The sequence below is a fragment of the Notolabrus celidotus genome, chromosome 14 (assembly GCF_009762535.1).
Source record: "Notolabrus celidotus isolate fNotCel1 chromosome 14, fNotCel1.pri, whole genome shotgun sequence".
Classification (NCBI taxonomy): domain Eukaryota; kingdom Metazoa; phylum Chordata; class Actinopteri; order Labriformes; family Labridae; genus Notolabrus; species Notolabrus celidotus.
Genome location: NC_048285.1, coordinates 18342893 through 18367495, shown reverse-complemented (window position 1 = coordinate 18367495; position 24603 = coordinate 18342893). Strand labels below are relative to the sequence as shown.

The 24603-nt window shown below is 41.3% G+C and overlaps 1 protein-coding gene across 4 annotated transcripts in view; it reads right to left on the bottom strand.

Moving 5' to 3' along the window:
* Positions 1 to 2283: 2283 nt before the first annotated feature.
* Positions 2284 to 24603, bottom strand: part of sept4b (septin 4b) — a 52145-nt gene continuing 29825 nt past the window's right edge. For 3 of the 4 annotated variants that reach the window (XM_034700694.1, XM_034700692.1, XM_034700691.1), the window contains 10 exons: positions 9724 to 9820; positions 9513 to 9599; positions 9313 to 9436; positions 8994 to 9128; positions 8116 to 8233; positions 7826 to 7927; positions 7187 to 7283; positions 6883 to 7045; positions 6495 to 6591; positions 2443 to 4115 (listed from right to left, as the gene is read on the bottom strand). In XM_034700694.1, the coding sequence (XP_034556585.1) occupies positions 4047 to 4115; positions 6495 to 6591; positions 6883 to 7045; positions 7187 to 7283; positions 7826 to 7927; positions 8116 to 8233; positions 8994 to 9128; positions 9313 to 9436; positions 9513 to 9599; positions 9724 to 9820 (1089 nt within the window). In that variant the 3' untranslated portion in view covers positions 2443 to 4046. Of the gene's footprint in view, positions 4116 to 6494; positions 6592 to 6882; positions 7046 to 7186; positions 7284 to 7825; positions 7928 to 8115; positions 8234 to 8993; positions 9129 to 9312; positions 9437 to 9512; positions 9600 to 9723; positions 9821 to 10176; positions 10576 to 11203; positions 11300 to 24603 lie in introns of those variants that run through there. The other variant, XM_034700690.1, reaches the window with a different exon arrangement.

The window sequence follows — 24603 nt, the reverse complement described above, 5'->3', positions numbered from 1 at the left end:
GGGTCACCAAAGCAAAAGACTCTGTTGCTACAACAGTGAAAAGAAGATTTATGCTAGTTCTTTAGCCATTGTTGGTGCTCTCTTTCTTCGTCTTGAACCCTGACCTGTCAAAAGCAGCAACCACAGACTTCCTGAATCTTTGTGGTGCCTGGATGTGTGCCAAAGTCAGTGTGTTTTTTTGAAAAAAAAAAAAACCATCCTTGAATATAATGCCATGACAGAGATTAATTTTTACTGACCCAAGTGCATTGGTAGCGAGTGTGAGATATAGTCTATTGTCCTAATTTGTTTGTCTGTATCTATGTATGAGAGGAAAACACTACATTACTTGTTTGTGCTTTTTTATTGTTTGACAATGTTCTACTTTTTGTGTCCGGTTTACCATTCAGTGATTAACACAGGTATTGCCATGGCACCCTGCAATGTATTGTTGTTAGGACTATGGTCTTCAGGTATCACCACAATACCATGGGACCTTAGACATTATGATTTGTTGAACTATGTTTAAAGCTGATCTTATGAAAACCCAATGATCTCCTTTGTTTGTCTGAATTAACGTAAAACCAGTAACTCAATACCCCAACAGAAGCTCTCATTTAGGTCACAAGCAAACATGCCTTACCTTAGATGTATCCCATTTAATTTTGGTTTGTGTATACAACATTGGGTGATACCTGTGACAAAGATGACATCATTGTTGTTTAGTTAACTTTGCACAGGCACATTTAGTCTATGTTCACACTGCAGGCAAAAGTGGCCAAAATCTGATTTTTTTGGTGTGTGACCAGGTCAGATTTTTTAGAGGCAGTGTGAACACTCAAATCTGGCCCAAATCTGATTTTTTCAAATCAGATTTAGATGACTTCCATATGTGGTCCTGAATCAGATACAGATCAGATTTTTTTCAATGCGACCTCAGTGTGAACGGCCACGGAGGATTTGATGCGCATTTGATACTTTCACGTCACTTTATAGCGACACACGTCACAATTCTGTGCTGCGGTAGCCTTGCAAAAGTGGAGGATAGCAACAATGGAGCAAGTCAATGGAGGGAGAGCGAGGTCTCGGACCTTATAAGAATATGCTTGCCATACAATCAAAGCTTGTAGGTTCATACTGTAACCGGTCTGTGTTTGAAAGTATATCGAAAGATCTTTTGAAACAGCTGCATGTGACGTCATTGTTACTGTTCTTTTGCTCATGAGGGGCAGTTCGGAGCCGCAAACAGTTCACACTGGAATCGGATACAGGTCACATTATAGATGGTAATGTGAACGGGCAAACAAAAAATCGTATCTGAGCAAACAATTGGAATTGAGCACTAAGCCTTACAGTGTGAACGTAGCCTTAGACTCAGCAGTGGTTTAGGCATAGAGCCCATTCTGACCTGCTTTGACATTTTAGTTTTGCTTCAGGATCAAGATTTCAAGACTTCTCTTTATTTACATTTCCTCTACAATTTGCATACATAGTGAAATGAAAGTACTGTTTCTCACCAGGTTGTCAGTGCATACGTTAAATAGCCCCACTAAAAACACACTTAAATATTTAAAACACACTAAAACATTTAGAACACAGAAACACTTACAAGGCAAATGTTAGCAGCAGGATAAAAACCATGAGAAAGAAAGAAGTCTGCACAGTGCTTTTTATGGGATTCAGCCTGACAGGTGTCTAGCTGTCAGCTGAACATGTGATTTGAACATGAGGATGATTTGGATGTGAGCGTGTGAGAGTATGAAGAGGGGTGGGGACTGTCTGTGTATGGTCCACACAGCTTGTAGGAAGAAGCTTTTCAGCATCCTGCTGGATCTGCAGTAGATACAACTGCACCTCTTCCCTGATGGCAGGAGGGGAAAAAAAGGCCGTGAGAAGTGTGGTGCCCTGCAACACCTGGACCAAGAAGTGAGGCTGTAGGTGTAGGATCCTCTCAATGGTGCCCCGTAGAAAATGATGAGGTGGGGGGGGGGGGGGGGGGGGGGGGTGGGGGAAGACCTGCCTTTTTGGGTTTCTGGAGGGGATGGAGCTGCTGGTGAGCTTTTTTGAGGATTGCTGTGGTGTTGGTGGTGAATGTCAGGTGGTCAGATAGGGGAACTCCCAAAAAACTGTTGTTGCTAACCCTTTCCACAGCAGCACCGTTGATGGTCAGCGGTGTGTGATGTAAGCTGCTCCACTTCTATTCTGAATGCGGACTCATTGCAGGGAGGCGAAAAATAAGAGAAAAATCTTGTTGATTGAGGAAAACAGCTGATTATTTTCCTCCAATGCATTCAATACGCTACATGGTTTACAGCAATGGTTTATTGTGATAAAAAATGAGGGGGCGTGGCCACAAGGTAAGCTGCCCTCCAGTCATAACTCAGAAACAAAGGCGCCAATTGACTTGATGTATATTGGTGATAGACTGTCAGCATGTTTTTCATAACATAAAGCACAACTCAGTTTCTGATGGAGGCATGACATTTTGACCATATTTTATTACAATATTAGAATTTGTACATTTGTCCTCTCCATCTGCATTTCATTTTATAAATTTCTTACATAAATATACTTCAAAAAGTAGAATAACAAAAGACAAATTTGATATAAAACAAATTCATAAACCAAAATAATACCTGACTCTGGGACAGAAGCTTGAGGAATGTTTTTTTTTTTACATAACAAAGGTCACACAAGATGGCAGAGTCATTCAATTTCCAAAAAGAAAAAGAAAGTTTGTACGTAGGGGTTTAAAAAATGACTAGCTGGAGAATCAAGTTCATCCAAATAATTTTGATTGTTACTCTTTGCTTTTAGGTTTTTTCTTTAAAAGAAAAGCTTAATGTAAGTCACACTTTGAAAAGGAAATCAAAAGTGTAAGACAATTGTTGCCTTTGGTTATAAGAGGAACATTAAGTTAAGCACACATCCAACTTACAAGTCCCCTCAAAAAAAAAAAAAAAAAGAATGAATCTCTTCTCCATACATTTCCCCAACAATTACATGGCTACATATATTCATCGCCCACAATAAACTGGTCATTTTTTTTATCTGCAATCTGTGTAACCTGCACAAAACACATGCAAAAATAAATACTCTACCTGGCCTTTTGCTGCAACCTTCCCCCTGGAGGCTCACCTCATGCACATAAAGGGCCTTGTGTGATCAAAGTCCTAATCACCGCTAAAGACTAACAGCTGGCGCAGGCTCACACAGGCGATAGCTCTTGTGTGAGATTCACTGACTTTGAAAAATTGTTCTAGATATTTCCCCCCAAAATTAAAAGAGTTCTTCTCATGTAAAAAGATACTTCAACTATGATATGGCGATCAGTAAGCATTGCAGTGGGTTAAGATTGGCTGACACTGAGCAGAGCCACTAACGTGCATTCTGTCAGGCAGCAGAGGTTGCAATTAAATGTAAATTAATCCAAACCCATTAAACCAGAGGAACCTCATCAGAAGGAAAATGATAGAAAATGATAAAAAAAAAACAATCTATACAGTAGAACAGATGTTTATGAGTGTTTTATGGATAAGTAAATTATAACAATATGCATGATGACCTTTAAGATAGTAAAAATAAAAACTTGCACCAAAAAAATGTGCTTAACAAAATCTAAGCAGGTGCCTGTATGAAAAACCTCATACCAAACCTTATATAAAATAAAATACAATAAAAATGAAAATAAAAAAACCCTGTGATCATGTGGCTAAATAAAGTTCAGATAGCTGAAACATCACTCTCATTATTACAGGAAACCAATACTAAAACCGTGTCCTATTCTTTTAAACGTCAGACAGAAAACAGAAGAGTGAAGGGTGGAGTGTTTTGCAGCAGTGGAGTCATAATGTCAGAGACCCTGAAGAGGATAAAGGGAGCCATTACGCCCGAATGTCAGAACCATATCATACCGCCTGCTCCCGTCCTTGATCCATGTACTGTGGATGGTTGTGTGGAAACACAGGATATCAATGTTCAAAAGAGAAATAAAGGTTTCTGGGTGTTCTTTTTTTTTCAATCCCAGTTGCAGAGTGACATGTAGAAAGTGTAACTTGTGTCCTGTGTTAATAGGCTTCCTTCTGAGTGTGCATTTGATCCTGGATCCTCTGCAGCATCTCCTGCATCCTCCGTAACTGCAGAGAGAGGACGAGACGAGTGTCAGTTAGAATCACACAGCATATTGCCTTTTATACATGCCGATTATTTACATGACTGCACACACAACAAATCAATAACAGTTGGAAGATCAGTGTGCTCTGTGTGGATCACGTGACCTGCACCAAACGAGTGTAGGGAGTCCTTTTCATCAACTTCACTACAGTATTAGTAGTATTGAATATAACTACATCTGATATTTATGTGAGTTCATTTATTTCAGGGAGGTCAAAAAATTATTTTTGGGCTCAGAATTTTGTCTGCAAAACAGGAAAATCACAGTTCAGTTGTGCTTCCTTTACAGGGCCTTTGCTTTGGCAACTGAAAGTAAAATATTGTAGCCAGTGGGGAGACTGTTATCTTTCACATCTTCACTGACGTAGTGAGGCAGTGTGAGATGAGTCATTCAGACTTATAAATTATGAATTTGAGCAAACAATTTGACAATCCACAATGAAATCAATATATATATTTATATATATTTTTTCGATTCAAGCATCGTAATATCAAAGACACGAAAATGCAGCAAAATATCACATTTGAGCTGCTGTATAACATTTTGAAAGAAACAATGGAGCCATTGATAACAAAAAGTTATGGCCAAATCATTTTCTATCTGTCTTATCAATCAATAGCTGCAGCTCTATTCACGTGTTAAATGTTGGTTAAACAAAAACAGAAAAAGAGGACAATTACGGAGAAACGACATCTTTATTTCTTTAAATAAATGACTGTAGTGGGGGAGAGGGAGGGAACTTAGAGGCACCATTAACAGATGTGTCAGGGGCTGTATTTTCTCTGCTCAGTTCATCTTTATGTATCTTTCTCCATTAAATAGTTTGGCAATATGATATCTTACAGAAGTTTCCTTTAGCCTTCGGTTTATAAAATTATGTTGTATGCAGACGATGTGGTATTTTCACCAACCCAGGGCTGAAAGCAGTGCTAAATCTTTAGAAAGTGGGATTTTTTAATCATAACCTAGCATCAGTGGTGGACAGTAGCAAAGTAAATTTACTTTAGTACTGTACTTAAGTACATTTTTGGAGTATCTTTACTTTACTTGAGTATTATTTTTTGGGGTTACTTATTACTTTTACTCCACTACATTTAGGAGACAATTATTGTACTTTTTACTCCTCTACATTTCTATCAGTGCTCTAGTTACTCACTACTTTAGCTTTAAAGTCAGCTCATGAATTTCCTTCTCTTTTCTGAAATCTGATCCCTAAGACAGTATTGTGGAAGGACAGTATGGTTTAGCCGTACCTGTATATCGTGCGTCTCCACGGTTGAACGTGGAGCAAACACAGAGCAAGTTTCACTCAGATCAGACAGTTCATTTAGGGGTGGTAATGATTGCTTTAATTTTCCACCTGAGCACCCATGGTCATATCTTCAGCGTGTGTTAGAAGTCTGAATTGAAGAATGATACGTATTGTTTGAAATGTTCTCTCTGTTTCCTACTCTGCTCAAACATACAAAAATTCACTGTCCAACCTGAGAAAGCGTGTTGAGCTACGTAACATTTGTTTCATTCCAGATGAACATTTCAAACTAACTTGTCTGTGATTAGAGTAACTTAGTTTCTGTTTTTATTCCATGGTATAGTTTTTAGAGATTTCAAGTAATGTTTTCTAAATAAACATAATGTAAAAGAATGTACTCCTATGTATTCTTGACTACACTCATGTATTGTGAAAATACAAAGTTTTGAGATATTTTAAAAAGTACTTTGAATACTTAAGTATTTTTAAAAGAAAACTTCAGTACTTTAACTCAAGTAATAATTTGACTAAACAACTTGTATTGGAGGATTATTTGACATGGAGGATCTATACTTTGACTTAAGTAATGAAGCTGTGTACTTTGTCCACCACTGCCTAGCATAAAGTTTAATCTGGGTTCATGAAAAACGGGTACACTGATGAACATATCAGTAGTGCTCAAAATGAGAACTCATGTGGATGCAACTGTAGCTCTATAAGCAGAAAAACAGAACTGATCATGATTTTCATTTGGCAGGCTTTTTTTCTCCTCTATTCAGAGTTCAAAGGTCAAAGGACTTGTGAGGACAGGAAGGAGGGATTTCAGTTTATATTTTACATAGATTCATGTTTAGTGAGGGTACTCATTGTCAGCTTCAGAAAACATAACCTGTGTGCTTCAAAATAATAAAGATAATCAAAAGGAGCTAAAGACACTCAGAGGGCTTCATCTGCCATGTGGTCTGAGTGTGTCTCTGGGCTGTGCTGACGCTCTAAGTGCTCGTGGTCAGAATTATGTTCGGACTCGTGATGCTCGTGATCATCGTGTTGTTGGTGGTGCAGGTCCGGATCATGGTCGGTATGCCGTACCTCCTCGTCTTTCTCTCGGATGAGCTTTTCTGTCTCGTTGTCCCCTCCTGACACCACGGGGACTGGGAAATCTGTGCCGCTCTCCCTGGTTAGTTTACTGAAGAAAGACGCAGGTTGTAGAGATGTTAAACATTTAAAGAAAACCCTTAAGTAGTGTAGATAGATTTTAACTACTTCTAAGCCAAACTCCAAGTACCAGGTAACCTCTACATCTCAATCTGTATACCTAAAGCTGCTGAGGTCACCCACACTTGACTGCACTTTCCCACAAATACAGGAATAAGTCACTAGGTTTAACCATTTCCATCTTCTTCAAAAATATATATTTCTAAAAAAAACATCTACCCTGCAGTTTAATTATGTGCTCTTTGCTTAAGTGTGAGCCTACTTGCGGTTGCGTTCCTTCACCACTATGCGGGTCATGCTCTGGATGCAGTGGGCTCTGTAGTTCTCGTAGTGAGTCTCCCGGGTAACATCCTTCAGGTCTTGCATATGTGTCCGAACGAGCATGTTCCTCAGCTTTATAAAGTCACAGTGTGCCGTGTTCTCCACTGAAAACATCCGCATGAAGATTGGTTAAATATAGAAGATGACTGAAGGCTACTTGATGCTACAAATGATCACTGTGTAGTTATCTTTGCCTGCTGTTTAACAAATCACATTAACCTTTGATGGATTACTACAAAGCTTACCCTCTACGATGCCCCAGGGGTACAGTCGTCCTCGCACCCTCTTTCCTTTTGCCTCCACCACTGTGTTGCTGCCGATTACTGCGAAGGGAATGCTTTCCTTGATTGGGGAACACAAACAATCATAAAGAGAAGATGTAGATAACTTTGTTCTTGAAGATGAGCAAGAGAAAGATGCGTCGTTAGCTACATATGAAAAAATGTGACCGTCACTTTTAATCATAAATGACCTCTTCCATATTTAACCCTTCTTATTCATTATTCAAACCCCTCCATCTCTTATCCCGACTTCTCTCTGCTCCATCAGAGGCGAGAAACACACTCACTGCATCCTTACTGCCAGCTCACGGAGCCAGAGAAGCAAAGAATGGTTGAGTCATCAAGGATGTGTAGTCGGTAGTGACTCACTGCCAAGGTCTTACATTAAATCATCCTTACATTCGTTTCAACATCACAATCAGATATTCTTAGGCTTGTTTTTTTGTTCAGGGCAAAATTAAAATCCTATAATGTACACACAATAATATGTAATGACAAACCTTTGGTGATTGGGTGATGTTGTTGGGTGATTTTATTGAATGATTCGCTTTAACATCACATTGACTGTGGAAAAGAAGGACACATGGCAGGGTTGTCTCTTACCTTGAGCTCAATGTCCTGCTGCTTGAACTCCTCATCTTCATCAGAGTCACAGTCAGGGAACTGGTAAATCTTGATACCATATTGCTCAATCTCTTCTCTGATCTATAGCACAACAATGAGACCAATGAGTTAACTGTATGCTGACTGGTGTAGGGCAAATGAGTTAATCAGAGATGATGTGAGCAGAATTTATTGCCTAACAAGAAACTGATGACTGAGTTGAGTGAATCTGGCGTGTAATCAAGGCCTGATCATAGGTTGAGTTTATTGAATGAGACCAGGTTGCTTGCCTTGAATTTCTTTTTCTTGACCTCAGTTGGAGTGAGTGTGTCTGCTTTGGCCAAGATGGGGACGATGTTGACCTTCTCATGTAGGGCTTTCATGAATTCCACATCCAAAGGCCGGAGGCTTGAGAAGTACAAAAGAAAAAGACACATGAAGTAAACACATTACCTTTAACATGATGTGACATCGATTTTTAGCATCTAGAAACTTTATCTATCAGACATCTTTTAAATGTAGGGACAGTTTTCCTTAAAGTCATAAGTCTGACTGCACTAAGGCAAAAAATGGAACATAAGATTTCGACGTAATGTGCTGTCTCTCTGGTACATCACTGGTTGCAGAGGTTTGCTCTCCAAGTGACCTCTCTTGGTGTGGAGCAATGGCTGAAGCTCATCAACAGAGGGAGCAGTTTCTCCATCATTGTGACATTCAAAATGCACTGCAGCATTACTTGAGGGGCTTTATCTGCTCTTTAATGAGCATGGTAATGTGGAAAAGTGCATGTGCACCAGTGCAGTAAAAAGCACAACATCAGCATCAGGTCCCAGCACAAAGAATTGATCACAGAGAAAGCTCTGCACCAGAAATACATCCACCTGAAGGCAGCTTAGATCTGCTTTTACTCTCATCAGGAGCCAACTGCATTATCAATTTATGGGGTTGACTGCACTGAAAGTATGCACCGGTTCTTTAGATATTTACAGTAAAACTCAATTACTTCAGTGCATGCCCGTGTCAGGAAAAATGGTACATGCATGCACATGATTTGCTAAAATATGGGCCAAGACAAATCTGATGCAAATACCAAAAGAAGAATTAAATACAGCAGCTAAAAGGTTAACATAAAAGAGAGAGCCAAAAGGAAAGTGCAGATGTGTTGTACCCATGACCAAATGGCGAGATGAAATAGAGGCAGCAGTGGACGCGGTTGTCCTGGATGTTCTTGCGGTTGAGGCCGCTCTCGTCCCTGAAGTACTGCTCAAACTGCTGGTCGATGTAGTCAGCCACTGACTTCCAGCTGGAATGGAAACATACAGGGACATTCAGTCTCTGAGGTAATGCACTCTGTGAAACTACTGCACATGACTTTTTAAACACAACAGAGCTAAAATAAGATGATGAAGCTGAACTCTGTGAACTGTTTGATTTAATTCAAGCTATTTCATTCATAAAAGATGTGGTTCATGTTGACCTGACATTACCATTCAGTGTTGTTTACAGCATCTCCAAACCCAGGGGTGTCCACGATAGTGAGCTTCAGCTTGACACCTTTCTCCTCTATGTCCACTGTGTGTTTGGTGATTTCTACTGTTTGTATGATGCGCTCTAGAAAAACAGAGCACTGTTTCTAATACCAGTTGTGAAAATGATCATTGAACAAAGACAGAAGAGCGACTCTCACCTTCAGCATTGAGCAGCTTCCTATCTTTGTAAAGATCTGTGAGAAAGAGGCTGTTTACCAGAGTGGACTTTCCCAGGCCAGACTCTCCTTCACACAAAGAACAACAAAAAGAAAAAGAGAGGCAGATTTAAGACTTTGAGATTAGGAGTCTCTTCATAGTTAAAGGTGGGCTTAGGATCAAATTTCCACCAATGTGAAAATGAGGGCTTACCTGCTACCATGAGTGTGAAGTCAAATCCCTTCTTGACCGACTTGCGATGCACCTGGTTGGGGAGTGTTGCGAAACCCACGTATTCCTTATCCTGGTCCTTAAAAGTAAACACAAAGTTGAAGTAAAACATTAGGTAAGAAGACATTATCATTTATACATGCCTGTTTAAAAATAACTTTTCAACACAGTTTTAAATACTTGTGTGATCCACACCACTGGTTAACAACTCAACCAAAGCAAACAGCAGACGAGTCTCAATCAAAGCTGTCAAGCCATGAAAAATAAAAACTCATCAGCCTTTTCTTACACAATCTTTAAGAAGCTGTCACAAACCAATCATCAACCTGGAGACAATTAATTCAACACATTAAAGCAGATCAACAAATAACTTCTGAAAGCAGAACTAAACCCCTCAGATCTTCCTCCTTCTTGCAGCTGTGCTCCTTCTGTTACCTCATTATTGTTGTACGGGTCGAATCGACCCCACGGACTCTTGGGTCTGGTGGGACTGATGGAGGACAAGTCAAACTCCACACTCCTGCTCTGAGGTAAACTCGGCTCAAAACCAGAATCCGACTGTGCACCAGCAACGGGGGGACGTAAATAAGATGGGGTGTGGGGGCGGTCTGGGCCTTCAGCTTCGCTGTCTGCATCATGAGGCTCATGGCCAAGTTGGAGTTGGTGCTTGTGGTCATGGTCATGGTCATGGTCATGATCATGATCATGATCATGATCGAGGTCATGGTGCTGTTGCTGGTGATGGTGGTGGTGGTGGTGGTGCCCGTGCCCTCCATGGTGGTGAGGGTCGTGCAAAATGTTCTCCACCTCTGAGTCGTCTGATTGGCTTGAGTGCTAGAGAGACGCCATGGTTGAAGGGGATGTATGGGGTGTAAAATAAAGGGCAGAGGACATGTGGAGGGGAGGAGATGGAGATCCAGAGAATGCATCATTTTAGAAATGCTCATCATATTTTATGGTAATGGGAAACAAATATTTGTATTATATAGAAAATATGAAACTCAAATTGAATGATCTGTGATACTTAGGGATAAATCTAATGGGACACTCGTTGAAAAAGATGGATAAGGATATTATGGTTTTATGGATTTTTAAGTCTCCTGACCACTTAATTTAGCAGAGCTAATGTGTGCTACAAAAGACTCCTTAATGGATCTATGAGGAAAATTAATATTTCAAGCATTGTGTATACATTTTTCAATCCTGTTTTTTTTTTAGCATTAAAAAACCAGAGTGTCACAAAGTTAAACTGAATGTAGTTTTCCTGTAAGAGGATACACGGCTAAAGGGACACCAGTTCCCACAGGCTATTGTCTCCCTGCTAGTTGAGCACTTTGATAAATAATGCAGTGGAACTTCTGAAAGCAATTAGGCATTTAAATTCAGCTGTTGGCCTGTTCTTGGGGGTCGAGTAAGGGGGTTAAAAACGGAGTCCTGATGTCTTTGAGGTTGTCACTAGTACCTGTTCAGCCTCATGGTCCCTGCTGTGATTAGCAGAAGCAGGGCGAGAGTGATGCTCATCTGACGAAGAGTGAGCCTCGTGGTCACTGTCCGCCATTGCTATTGGGGCTACAGTGCACTCTGCAATCTCCAACCAGAAGGAAGCACACACGGGGAGAAAGAGCAGGAGGGGCATGACAGGAAAAAAGAGGAGTAGGATGCCCAGAGAGTCCACAATGAAGCAATCAGGTGCATGTTGTTGAGGAGTCGCGTATGGGGCAACAAGAGGAGTGAAATGTTTAGGAAAGGCAGTGAGGACAAGAAAGAAAATAAAAAAATAAGTGATTAAAAAAAGGTCAAAGGAGATATGAAACATCAACATACCATTTAGCAGAGGAAATGGTATGACTGCAGAGCAGATAAGATGGCTGTTTGAGAGATGATTGAGGGATGTATAATGGCGCTCTGAGTGCTGTCCTTTCTATGTTGTTGTCGAATATCGGTACAATCTGGCTTCCTGCCATTACAGCACTGCCTAACATTATTAGCTTCTCTGATATCACCCTACACAGTGTTTCAGGCACTATTAAAAATGCACCAGTGTCAGTACCAGCAGGTAAGATTATCTGTGCCAGCTGCACTTACATAATGCAGGGAGTCATTAATAGTCTGAGGAAAGTTTTAACACCAGAGTTAGACACACAGAGGCATGATTCTGCATGATTTCACTCACATGGAGGAAAACTCAGGATTAGTTTAATTTCCTTACATGTTGATAATCCCAAAATACTAAGTGTAATCTCATCTTGTTCTTCGTGAAACATCTTTTTTTCCCTGCTCTTTTTTTGTCCTCCATCCTCACCCCGCAGTTTTTAATTATCCTGAGACTTAGAGCTTTAGGGCAGAGGAGAGATTGATTGTTTCAGTTTAGGAAATCAGTGACCTGCTTTCCTTTGCTACAAACCAATGCACAGAGATCAATGTCCAACATGGTGGATCCAGTGACCTAAAAGAGATGGTCTGCTGCAAAGCGATGACAACTTTGGAGCAGAAATGTAGAGAAATCATTCAGTTCTATACTTTCTGTTTTGAAATGCTCAAGATAGTTGTCGACCAAATCTTACATAATCTCCTCCTAAAATCACAGCAGCAGCATAGACTGAGACAAAATTAAAACTCAAACACACTCCTCCCTTTTGGGAGCACAGATCATAAAACTTGCATTGCATCCTCCCCACCCTCAGTCTACACAGATCCTCCCATCCCCTCCTGCAGCACCTCACCTGTGATACCTGTTATCAGCGTTTGGCGCCTTTTCTTCTTGCCTCTGCGTATACTGCTCCTCATGCCCACTCCAGCAGGCAGTAGGAAGCAAAAACCAGAGGCTACAGCATTTATACGCCTCCGTCCCAGAGGACACAGCGCCCTTCAGCCCCATCGAGCCGCCCAACGCCCCGGGAAACTGATCAGCAGCATTGACGAGGCCAAACGTCACAGATCACAGGCTACAAACCAACCCACACTCTGATGCTGAATCTACTGTGCTGCTGCTGTGTTGTTTTATTTCTTACAAGAGCTCTACATTAATATGGGACTGCTAATGCATACAACACAATATGAATGAACTCTTTCCAAAGATGTGTTTGTATCTAAAATTTGCCTTACACATGTTACGTTGACAATAATGGACCATCAGATACACACATCTTAAAGGCAGAGTTATAGGAGGAACCTGTGTGTTCTCATTGTAATGATCACAAATGACTTTTAAAAAGTCACCCACTATACTAATTAGTTCACTAATCAAGCATTAAATGAATTAATTATGAACTATTAATAAACCTACATCTTTTTATGCAACATTAAGCATGGAAGAATTTACCTTGTTAATATGCAAATGTATGCAGCAAGTTGCTCCAAACCTCTGGCTCTTCATGACAAACACCACCACCATGACAAAGTGTCTGAGATTATACACCACTCACTTAACGGCTTAACATCACTCTTCCTTCATTACATGTCTTAAGTTTTCATTAGGTCCACTTTACCTAATTTGGATGCCAAATCTAGCTTTTGAGCTGAGCTTCTGCTCTACGCTACACAAAAGATCTGGGTGGACTGTCCCTTTATGATATCATGACAATCAGCTGGGAGAAAACACCAGAAAGAAGTCGCTCCATGTACAGAGGCTATAGTTCTAGTTGAAGCAGTCACTGGTTTGACTCTCAGTCTCAGCCTTGACCCTTTGCTGCATGTCTTCCCCCACCCTCCACTCCCTATATTTGCTCTCTTTCAGCTGTCCTATAAATAAAGGCAAAAATGCATGAAAGATAATAACTAATAAACTAAACAGTTGAATGGATCACGAGAGAGCAGATGCACAAATGAAACAGAGATGAATGCGGCTCAAGAACAAAAGTGTTTGTTATGGAGTTGTCGTCATTGTTGACATCATGCTTTCCAACAAAATAGACAGTCCAGTCTGATCAACTTTGTGGTTGCGACTTGCAGCTGCGTGAAGTAGGAACAGCTCCACTTCTGCAAAAATGTGATATAATCTCAGACATTCAAAAGAGAGATTAGAACAAATTTGACTATGAGCTCTCTTTCCAAGTTAAAACTTTGTGATAGTTCAGTTTGACTCAAACTTTTCAGATTCATTAGAATTCTTCAGTCACAGAACTCTTTCCTATGCCTCTATCTAGTTTGATTGATTTATTCTTTTTGCATCACTCAGTGAACGTCAGTTTTCCACAGCGCCACTGCAGTCTAGGTGGAAGTTTGAAAAAGCAGAGTCTTATGTTACAACTTAACTCTTCCAAAAAAAGGCTCAAAAACCGTCATTGCATGAGAGAAATTGTCTGGTTTCACAATCGTCCTTTACAAACATCTGCAACAACTGTGTGTTTGTGAGCAGCAAAGTCTACGCTGTGTTCAAACTCAGCAGCATGGCGACTTCAAGACTAAAGCCAATAGAAAACTAATGACATGCCTGTTCATGTAAAGCAGATAATCAATATACTAGAGAAAAATATTGATTGACTTTACAACAATACACATCAATCCAGCTATATGTGAGTCACTCTATTCACTGATCCCATTTATAACCACAATTCCATATGAGTTAGGGTGCTGTTTAAAATGTTTAAAATAACATAATTTGATGGTTTTGAAATCATTTCAGGCTCAAATGTAATTGAAAGTAGTGCAAAGACAACATATCAAAGGTTGAAACTGGAAAATGACGTTGATTTTTGGAAAATATATTTTCATTTAAAAATTGATGCTAGTAACACGTTTCAAAAAAGTTAGGCCGGGGCATTTTTTATTGATGCATCACATCTTCTTTGAACAACACTCTGTTGTTGCAGAGTGTTGTTCAAATTGTTATTTAGAACTGAGGAGACCAGTGTGTTGTTTTCAATAGGGGATAAATTGGGCTAGTTAAAGCTGGGGTTGGCAGTCTCGGAAAACTAGCATGAATTTGAATGTAGCTTTTCCTCATGACTCCGTCTAACCCCTCCCCTCCTCCCTCAGAGCTCCTCCAAAACGACGCCCCCCCGCTCACATGCACGAGCGCCGCTGACTTGCGACCATATGATGGTGACTGATTCAAAACCGGTCCTCACCAAAACATTATCATAGTGAAAGTTAAAAACACAAACAAACATGGCTGCTGTTAGTACTCACAACTATCATGCTAGCATTATCCAGTTGTACTGGTGACACGATTTCAGGAGAAAAGTTATAACACATATATAATACTGTAACAACTCTACTGTTTGTTAAACGTGTTCAGTGTAGATGTTCTTAATTCCTACAGTGTTGACGGTTAGTGAAGGCATCAGGAGAGGTGTAGAGTGTGTAAGCGGGAGAGAGGAGAGACAAGAGGAGAAGTTTTTCATTCATTCAAACATTGATTGTTGCTTTGTTGGTTGGCGTGGTAACGGCCGACAGTGACCGGTAAGTAAAGCTCAACGTGTTCACAAATCGGCTCGTCATCCCTACAGCGCATCTACATTTCTGTAGGACTTACTAAATGTCATTCATTCTGCTGCTTGTCAGAGCCCCGTGGTGAGAGCTTTTTAGACTCTGATCCGGACTACAGTCCTGAGCAAAGCACCTCATCAGTTCAGAGGGGACAGGCCCGAGGTCGAGCGAGAGGGGCAGTCAGGGGAAGCAGCGGCAGGAGACGGGGACTCAGAGTGCATGCCGGGGGGGGGGAATGTACGCACAGGAGGCGGGCAGAACAGCAGGACGGGATTTGAATGGTTTAAGTTTTGCCACCCAAAAAAGGCTGATTGGTTGGTGTTTTCCCAGGTTAACTCCGGCTGTAGATAGCAGCTTTTCTTTGCTCTTTTTTAAGAACACATCATGTATTGATTGCCATCAGGACATAAAGATCATTTTAACCAGTATGACAAAAAGTGTATCCAAATCTGATTACCAACCCCAGCTTTAAGCAGCCAAGCCTCTTCTACTAAGGAGCCATACAGTTGTAATATGTGCAAAATGCAGTATGGCATCTTCTTGCTGTACTATGCAATATCTTCCCTGAAGAGGTAATTGTCTGGATGGAAGCATATGTTGCTCCAAAACCTGTATATATTATTCTGCATTATCAACTGATCGACCTTTTTTATATAGCACCAAATCACAACAAACATTATCCCAAGACGCTTACCAAACAGAATCTGTGTCAGTGTAGTGGTGCCTTTCCAGTTGCCTGTTTAAGCTATCCATACCATGGGTACATGCATCTCTATACCAACACCGAAGCTTGCTATTGAGCTGCGCACTGATACCAAGCTGGGTGGTCCCTCCCCTCTTTGAGCGGAGGTTGCAGCATCCATGATTTACAGAATGTCACTTTTTGATTTGTCAGACCACACAAGTTTTCCACTTTGCCTCAGTTCATCTTTAACAGGCTCAGGCTCCAGAATTTCTGGATCATGTTTATATCAAGCGGCAACCTCCAGTCTAAAAATATGAGTCCAATGCGGAAGTGTTAAAAACTGCAGTTCATCAAGGATTCGCTTGAGGCTGGCTCCGGAAGTACTGGAAGTCACATAAACATGAATGGGAAAAAGACGATCTTTACAGCAGAAATACACATGTTTACAGCCTGGTACAAAAGAAGAGTGTAGTCTGGATAGCTAATTTCTCGATGTGCTCTCACTGTGAGGGGGGTGAATTTTATTGCAACGTGGCAATTTCGAACATATCGAGATTACTAGTCTTCCAATGAATGGCACACCTCAAAACAGTGCTTCAGAAACAGATGGGTGACGTCACGGATTCTACGTCCATATTTTATACAGTCTATGGTTAATATATGATTTCTTTGCATGGTACAGTTCTAACCTGCATGATGTAGAAACAAACTGTGTTCACAGACAATATTTGGAAGTGTTTTTTAGCCCATGCAGTGAGTTCCACTACAGAGTCATGTTTCTTTTCTATGCAGTGCTGCCTGCATTTTACCCAGCATCCAAACTTTTATGGAATTGAGGTTGTACTTAAAATAAGACAAAAAACTTCTGATAAGCCAGTTGAATATGAATCAATGTCAAAGCCCTTTTCATGATAAAAACTTTAGCTTTACTTTGTGTAAGATTCACACAAGTGTAGCTTCATATGTATAGAATGAAATTAATATCATGGTATGAAAGCAGTTTTCTATTACTAGGATAAAACCTAATGGGCTCTGACATCAATTTCACACATTTTCATTAGGATACAACACAGAGTCTCACAGCTGAGACCTGAACCAATTACAATTTCCATAACTGGCTGCACTGACATTTCAGCTCCTCTCCAGGGTTTAGTTCATCATGACTAATAATAAGAAACCTTTATCCTGAGCAGTACCATGCAGGGATTGTCAGTGCTGAATATTTAAGCCTCAGACCAGGTGAGACCGCAGTGTGGCTGGTTCAGGTCCAAAGTGGCATAAAGCTGCTGAGAGCCCCAGGGAAAGACACATGACTCTCATTCCTTTGGAGGAGGTAAAAACATAAATGTATTAGAGCTGATGTGTGACAATATGTCTTCATATAAACAGGACAACTCAAGTACACTTAATTTTAAGACTTCCACACATTCATTCACATTTTCTACGTCAGCCAAATTAAAGAGTTGCAGGAATTAAACAAATATTTGAGGGCAGAGACTTTGAGCTCCTGCTAATGACATCATATCTTCATTTTTCAAAAGCTGCCTCTTTGACATTTCCTGCAATACTGATAAAACTGTGCATCTAACACACACATGCTGGACTTCAATCTGCTGTAAGATCTCCACTCAGGAGGACACTTTAGCCTGGTATGTCCTGTTTGTCATGGGACCTGAGGTAAGTGGGTGCACTGCTTAAACTACAATTTGACCTCAGAGCAGTTTATTGCATACACAGTAAAGACTCCAATCATTTTTAATGAAATTTAATGGGCAGTCTGAGGGGCAAATGACATGTTGCTGCACAGCTACAGAAACAAATGATAACCTTCCAGGCCTATCAAGGAGACCATTGTAGAGGAAGTCACCTTTGGAGGATGTGGGACATATTTTATGAAGGGATTGAAACCTCTATGCAATGGATAAGCGATTCAGAGGACACGGACACGAACCTATCCTCTGGAGCTGGAACTTCAGCTCTATAAGTTGAATGAATGAATCAATGGAGGGCAGGGATGGTATGATCAAGGGAAGGAAGTTTTAGATTTGTCCTTGTGACTGGCAAAAAGTAACCTCAATCAATGGCCTTTGAACGCATTAGGGAAAGAAGGAGTGTGTGGTGAAAGAAGTGCAGAGTCACTCTATCGATCAGTGCGTGATGAGAAGTCGGTTGAGTCAGTCTGCTGAAGTTCAGCAATAGGTAGTAAAAACCACAGCTCACAAGAGGGGGACAGCGCTGTGGGAAGGGGGAATGTTTCTGAGGCAAGTCTGCAAGCCAGGGATAGGACTTGTGGTGAGGCATATTGTCAGGTCCCAAAGTTGGTGTGTAGGGTAGGTATACATGGAGGCATAAACAGGTGTTGAAAAGTGGCAGGAATTGAAAGTAGAAGAGGGCAGCCATTCAGCTTTTCTGTGAGGATTTGGTGTTGTGGGTATAAGGATTGGGAGATGTAGGTGGATTTGGAGGGAAAACTTGTAATTCCACAGGAGATAGTCTGCACTAACTGGAGGCCTGACATAGTACGATGGTCGACCAGTCAGTGGAAAGTTAATTTCATAGAATCAATGGAGATATATGAAAGTAAAACGTTTTGATATGTAGAGAAAGATAGGATTTTCCCAGTAGAAGTAGGATAGGAGGTTTGTAGTAGGGGGTTTCTGAAGCGACTGATTTGCCTGTCGTTTAAATGGAAATTAAAATTCAGACTACCTGACTAGTCTAAAGGTAAGAAAACAATGTCAAAACCAAGCACAATTTATTAAGCAAAGCTAGACACACAGGTTTGCTGAATGTGGCAAATTTTTATTTAAATTACATTATCAACCACAAGTCTGCATTTGATGCATATCGCTCCAATCGAGTTAATCAGACACATCCCACATACAACTTCATCCCTATTTTTGAAATTAAGATACACCAAACTGCGTCATGCTCCGGATTTTATATCAAGACCGGTCGAGACCACCACTGATGCACTCTGTGTCCCTGTCATTACTGTGATAAGAGAAATAAACGAACTTTAAGGAGTCAAAGGGAAGGCAACAAAGACAAAACCGAACCTTGTTTGTTGCTGTCAATAGTATTCAAAGCAAACTTAAATGAAATAAAGCGAAGTCTTTTATTTTGTTAACTCTCATAATGAATTTTTCATTGATATATATGGTCTTGGTCTTGTCTTGGTCTTGCCCTGCCTTGGTTTTGTTCTTGACTCGTTCTTGATACCTAAATGTCTTGGTCTTGGTTAATGTGTTCTTGACTACAACACTACTGTCACCTATGATTGTTTATATCCAGATAGTAGTTGTCATAAACTGGAGCTACAGCTTCGGCTACTGGCGAGTGGCTACACAACAGCTCAGACACAACACATGCCCCCATTTCAGGCCTACATTACTAAAATATTGATCACTCGTTTAGTCGACTAGCAACTCTGGTGTCGACTAACGAGGGTGATGATGTTTCAAATTACTGGGATCTGGAAGAAGATAAATAATGCCAGATGGGGGACGAAGTAGGATAAGTCTGGTTCTATCCTTTTTCCCCCTCTGTCTGCTCTCATGAGGGAAGTAAGGGAAGGTACAGAGTACAGCCTAGCCAGGCAGGGGAGAGCTCTAGTCCAAACAGACTTCTCACCCTGGCCCTGTCTTCGCTGTCCTCTTACAAACATCTCGCTGCAGATGCTTCCCTTTGATGTTTGTAAGGCTGTCGGGGCCAGTAGAGGCCATGTGGTTGGGAAGGTGGTATTGGTGCTGGCACTAACTGTAGCTTGCCTGAACAGAGCATGAGTGTGAGTGTGTGGTGGAAGCAGGCATTGAGGGGAGTGGCTCTGGGACACTAGCTTCCCCGAAGTGTTGAGTGCCTCACTTAGTGAAACACCGGTGAACACAGGTGCCCACTTAATAAAGCTGTCACCATATACCTCAGGTTGTGTGGGGACATCAGGAACCATGTGGTAGGTTTCTTCACTGAGCGCTTATCCTTCTTATAAAAGCACATGTTCTTTGTGTTTATTTCAAACTTTATGGAGCGCCAACTCAATCCCTGAACAACAATTGGAGGACATGAAACCCAATGCAGCATAAAAAAAATTTGTGTGGTTGACTTCACTGCTTTGTTACTCTTGGATGGTGGTTGTAAGTTTGCCTGCCATATTGCTGATGGATGGTGATTTTTTAGCATAAAACACAGCTCTCAGGGGAAAGACCACTTCTAATTCTTCCTGCATGACATGGGAAATGCATCCAGAAGCAGTCTGAGGTCATAAAGAAATTACCCAGTTCCACAGTTTTATTGACTTTCTGTGATGAAAGAAAACTTCAGCTCAGACAGAACAATCAAGCTTGAATAAAAACTGTGCAGTAACTCAATGAATGCAAAATCATTTTTTCCAGCATGTTCACCTTCTGCTGACAGGAATGCTAACTAAACTGTACGCTGGGAGATGTAGCATACAGTGGGTTTGCAGCTGATTGATACACAGTGTGATCTTAAGAGGAAAGCATTCAAAGGCATTAACAGAAACAACACTGTGTTTATTCCTCTTTCGTGAAAGTGGACTGCACAGGCTCAATACCAGTGAGATTTCCCCTTGTGGTGCGGCCAGTAGCAGGTGGTGAAGTGAGCCATGTGCGCTCTGTGTGAATGCTGTGTTTGTTTGGATGGTTAGAGCAGGGCTCTGTGTGAAGCTGGCCCAGTACAGAGAGAGAGAGAGAGAGAGATAGACAGAAATAGTCTCCCCTCTCCACACACACACTCCCACAGCTATAGAGCTGATGCAAATTCCCACGTGACTAAACTCCAGATATTCACTGCAACAGAAAACACAATTATTTTTTCTCTGTGCTTAACAAGTGCAGAGGAAGCTAAAAAACAAAAAAAGACAACGGTGCACTAAAGGTGCGTGCATCTCTGGACAAAGTGCACTACTGTCAGGAACAATGTCTTCCTCCATCAGCGGCTGCAACTCTCTCCACACACTGAGTGCATTAAGCTGTCATACGTGATCAATACATGTGCATTTTAACATCACACAGCTTGGAAGCAGGGAAACACTCAGAAATGCACTACAGTCATGTGGATAACCTTTCAACAACTTAGCAGAAAATCCTAATTTCTTGTGCAAAATTATAGTTAAACACAAAGCCTGGTCACATGCATCCATGTGAACAGTCAAGCTTGTGTGGATAATCCATACCCCGGTTCATGTGTAGCCACAAACAACCATGTTGGAAGAGAACACAGAGTAAATCACACACAGAGAGATACACATAATTGCAGTGTCAGCAAGAAGAGAAGCAACGAGCACATACCTCAGCATCACTGTTTGTTACTGTATTAGCTGCCATAATATCCCTTCAATTCCAGCAGTATTCCTTTCAAATCAGGGACAGAGCCGAGGGAGAAAACAGAAAAAGGGCCTTGGAAAGCTCCTCAAAGAGAGACTGTCACTTCTTTGGTTTCAGGGCAACCCACATTACGTAAGAGCACCTAGTTTCCCTGCCTCGCCAATCAGATGGCATCCAGGTTTCTTTTCCAGCCCACTGCTGCCCCCCCAAACTCGACCTGGAAGTGCCTTATTTTAAACAGGTACGCCCTTGGATCTTCACTCTCCATCTGGACTATTTCAATAGCTCCGCCCTTCTCTTGTTGTGGCCAATGTGCAGCTGATATGCAGATGAGCGAGCAGCTCAAGTGTCTGCAGAGAGTGACATCTGACCTGTTGTCGCCCTACTAACTTCAGCCTGCTCGTTCTTAAAAGACACACGTGACGTCTGGACTAACAAACAACAACAAAAGTTTAGAGCATAAATAGTTTAGGTGAACATTGTTCATAGTTTACCATGATATAGGAAAAGAAACAACAATCTAAAAAAAAAAAGAGCATGATATGTAATCCATGCATTAGACAAGGGCAACAGCAGTATGCAAATAACTTCTCACAAAGGCTGTCACATCCAACCCAGACCTCTGAGCTGGTGGTACCAGGGCCAGAGCCCTACAAGAGGACTCAGTGTTTGTGTGTGTGTGTGTGTTTGTGTGTGAGTGCGTGTGAGAGAGAGAGAGAGAGAGAGAGAGAGAGAGAGAGAGAGAGAGAGAGAGAGAGAGAGAGAGAGAGAGAGAGAGAGAGAGAGAGAGAGAGAGAGAGAGAGAGAGAGAGAGAGAGAGAGACTGTGCTCGTAGGGAGGAGAGGTGATTTGTGGCCTACATGCTACAAATAATCTTTCTATCTAATACACACTTTCTCTGTCCTCTTTCTTACACACACACACACACGCACACACACACACACACACACACACACACACACACACACACACACACACACACACACACACACACACACACACACACACACACACACACACACACACACTTAAGTGGGCCACAACACAAAGCGTTTCCTTTAATCTCAATGGATCTCAGTGCCCTGTGAGTCTTATAATACTTGTTCATTCTTAAGGAATAAGGATTTTGTGATTACGTTCTGCTTTGTGCAGGACTGAATGGATTCAATGAGTGTAAGGTATCTACTGCATGACTTTTAGCTTACAACAATCAAAGTGACTTATGGCCAGACACTGTCTAAACCACAGAGACAGATGTCTAGTTTGAAAAGATCTGCTTGTGTCTGGGCTGGGATCTAATCTTCAGTGTTTTAGTTTAAAATAGGAGAGAGGTGGAGAGGAAAAACAGAGGCAGAATTCAGCTGAGAATTCATTTTCTGCCTATGGGAGGAAGAACTAAACGTAACATGATCCCAATCTTAATAGCTCTACCGGCAAAGTGTGCCAACTTATACAACAGTAATAACTACCATAAGTAGTAGACAGAGCAACACAAATAGTATCAAAGCAACAGACATGTCAGTCTATCAAACCACACAGTAAGCAAATCTCAGTAAATCCCCTCTTAATGTGACACACATAGAGAACTGGCATGGATGAGAGGAGAGGGCGCAGAATGTGACGCAGGCTACCAGACAGGAGACGTTACTTCCTGTGAGGAAAGATGGTGTCTGAGTGGATGACTTCAGGTCTGCTTTAATCCTCTGTGGCCGGCCTTCATCATGAGGGTGATTATCATGGACTGTCTGAAAGGGCTGACAAAGCCTGAGGCACGGATGCCTTCAGATATACAATCTCAGACTGCACACATACAAACGTTTCTGTGTGAACTCATATGTTGGCCTCTGGTCAGATACACCCGACATGATAATTAAGCGCTTGGAGGATCACATTGCTACTGATAATTAAATTGTTATACAGTATATACTGTCCCTGTTTACAGTCTGGGGTCATCTGGCTCAGGGCCAGCAGGGCTGGAATGAACCTCTGCACACAGAGCCGTGCAGAAGCCGACAAACACTGGTATTCAAAAATGGCCAACAGATTAGAGAGGAGTCTGATCTATCGGCTGAGTCTGCACAAAGAATGCTTGTTGCTGTTATGTGTGTGGATTTATCAGAGTGTAATTGAACTCACTGCAGATGGTGCAGCGTATGAACTGTCCCCATATGGGAGCAAAGAGTAGAAGGAGGGCAGTGCCACCTGCTGCTCATGACCGGAAACAGCCTGACCTTGCTGTACATAGCTACGCTGACAACTTTTTGTGTGTGATGCAAATCCAGACATATAGGGGTGAAATGTCAAAAAAATTGGAACTAGTAAAATCACACTAGGCTTTTTGTATTAAAAGGTGACATATTATGCTCTTTTTCATCAAAATATATTGGTCTAAGAGGTCCCCAAAACATGTCTTTAAAGTTTATTGATCAAAAAAACACTTTGAAATCAGATTTTGGCATGCCTGTAAACCCCTCTTTTTCAGCCCTGCTCAGAACAGGCTGTTTTCTGTGTCTGTGCCTTTAAATGAGAATGAGCTCTCTGACCACGCCCCCTCAGGAAGTGGATGTGGCCTCGGCTCTCCAGCACGTTGATCTAATGTTTACATGTCGGCTGAATATACACGGCTGCTCACAGACCCGCGTTACTTCAACACTCTGAATTTGATCCAGAATCTGATCCTGACGGAGAGGCGTCTGCAGCAGGACCTTTCTGAAGGATTGGTCACAGATTTTGTGTTTCTTGTTGTTTTATTTGTCAGTATGTCGACGTGTGTCTTGGTACACAGCGACGAACATGTAGCTATGTGGCTATGCTAACTAGCGCTAACACTTTTCCATGAAAAATAAAAATCATCCACTAGATCTTCAAATCTGAAGACATGGGGAGAAAAACCGACCTTTGTGTTTATTAAGACAGCCTACAACTAGCATGCCTCCCTCCTAAGCTCCTTGTTAGCACACGTGTGCAGGTATTGAAAAACGGAGGAGGGGTTGAGTTGTATTTTATACAGTCTATGGGCTGAACAAGCTCCGAGCTCTGACTTCTGTTACAGACCGGACGGCGTTATGACTAATGAAAAACACTGAAACTGAAACGGCTCGTTTCAGCACACATACAGAAAGGTGGAGAAATCAGAACAGGGGCCGAATGGATTTTTTCATTTTTGGGGGGTTTGTAGACATGCCAGGGACACATATTTCAGGTAGAGAACCATTAAAAAGTCGATTTAGCATGATATGTCACCTTTAATGTATTTGCATTGTAATTAAAAGCGTTCATTTTCAATGGGCATAAATGCAGCTGAAACCCAAATATTTCAACATTAACAAAATAATATAACATTATAGTCATTATGGCTTTTAGAAAAATGTTTTTTTGGGAGGTGGGGTAGGGCACTATAGG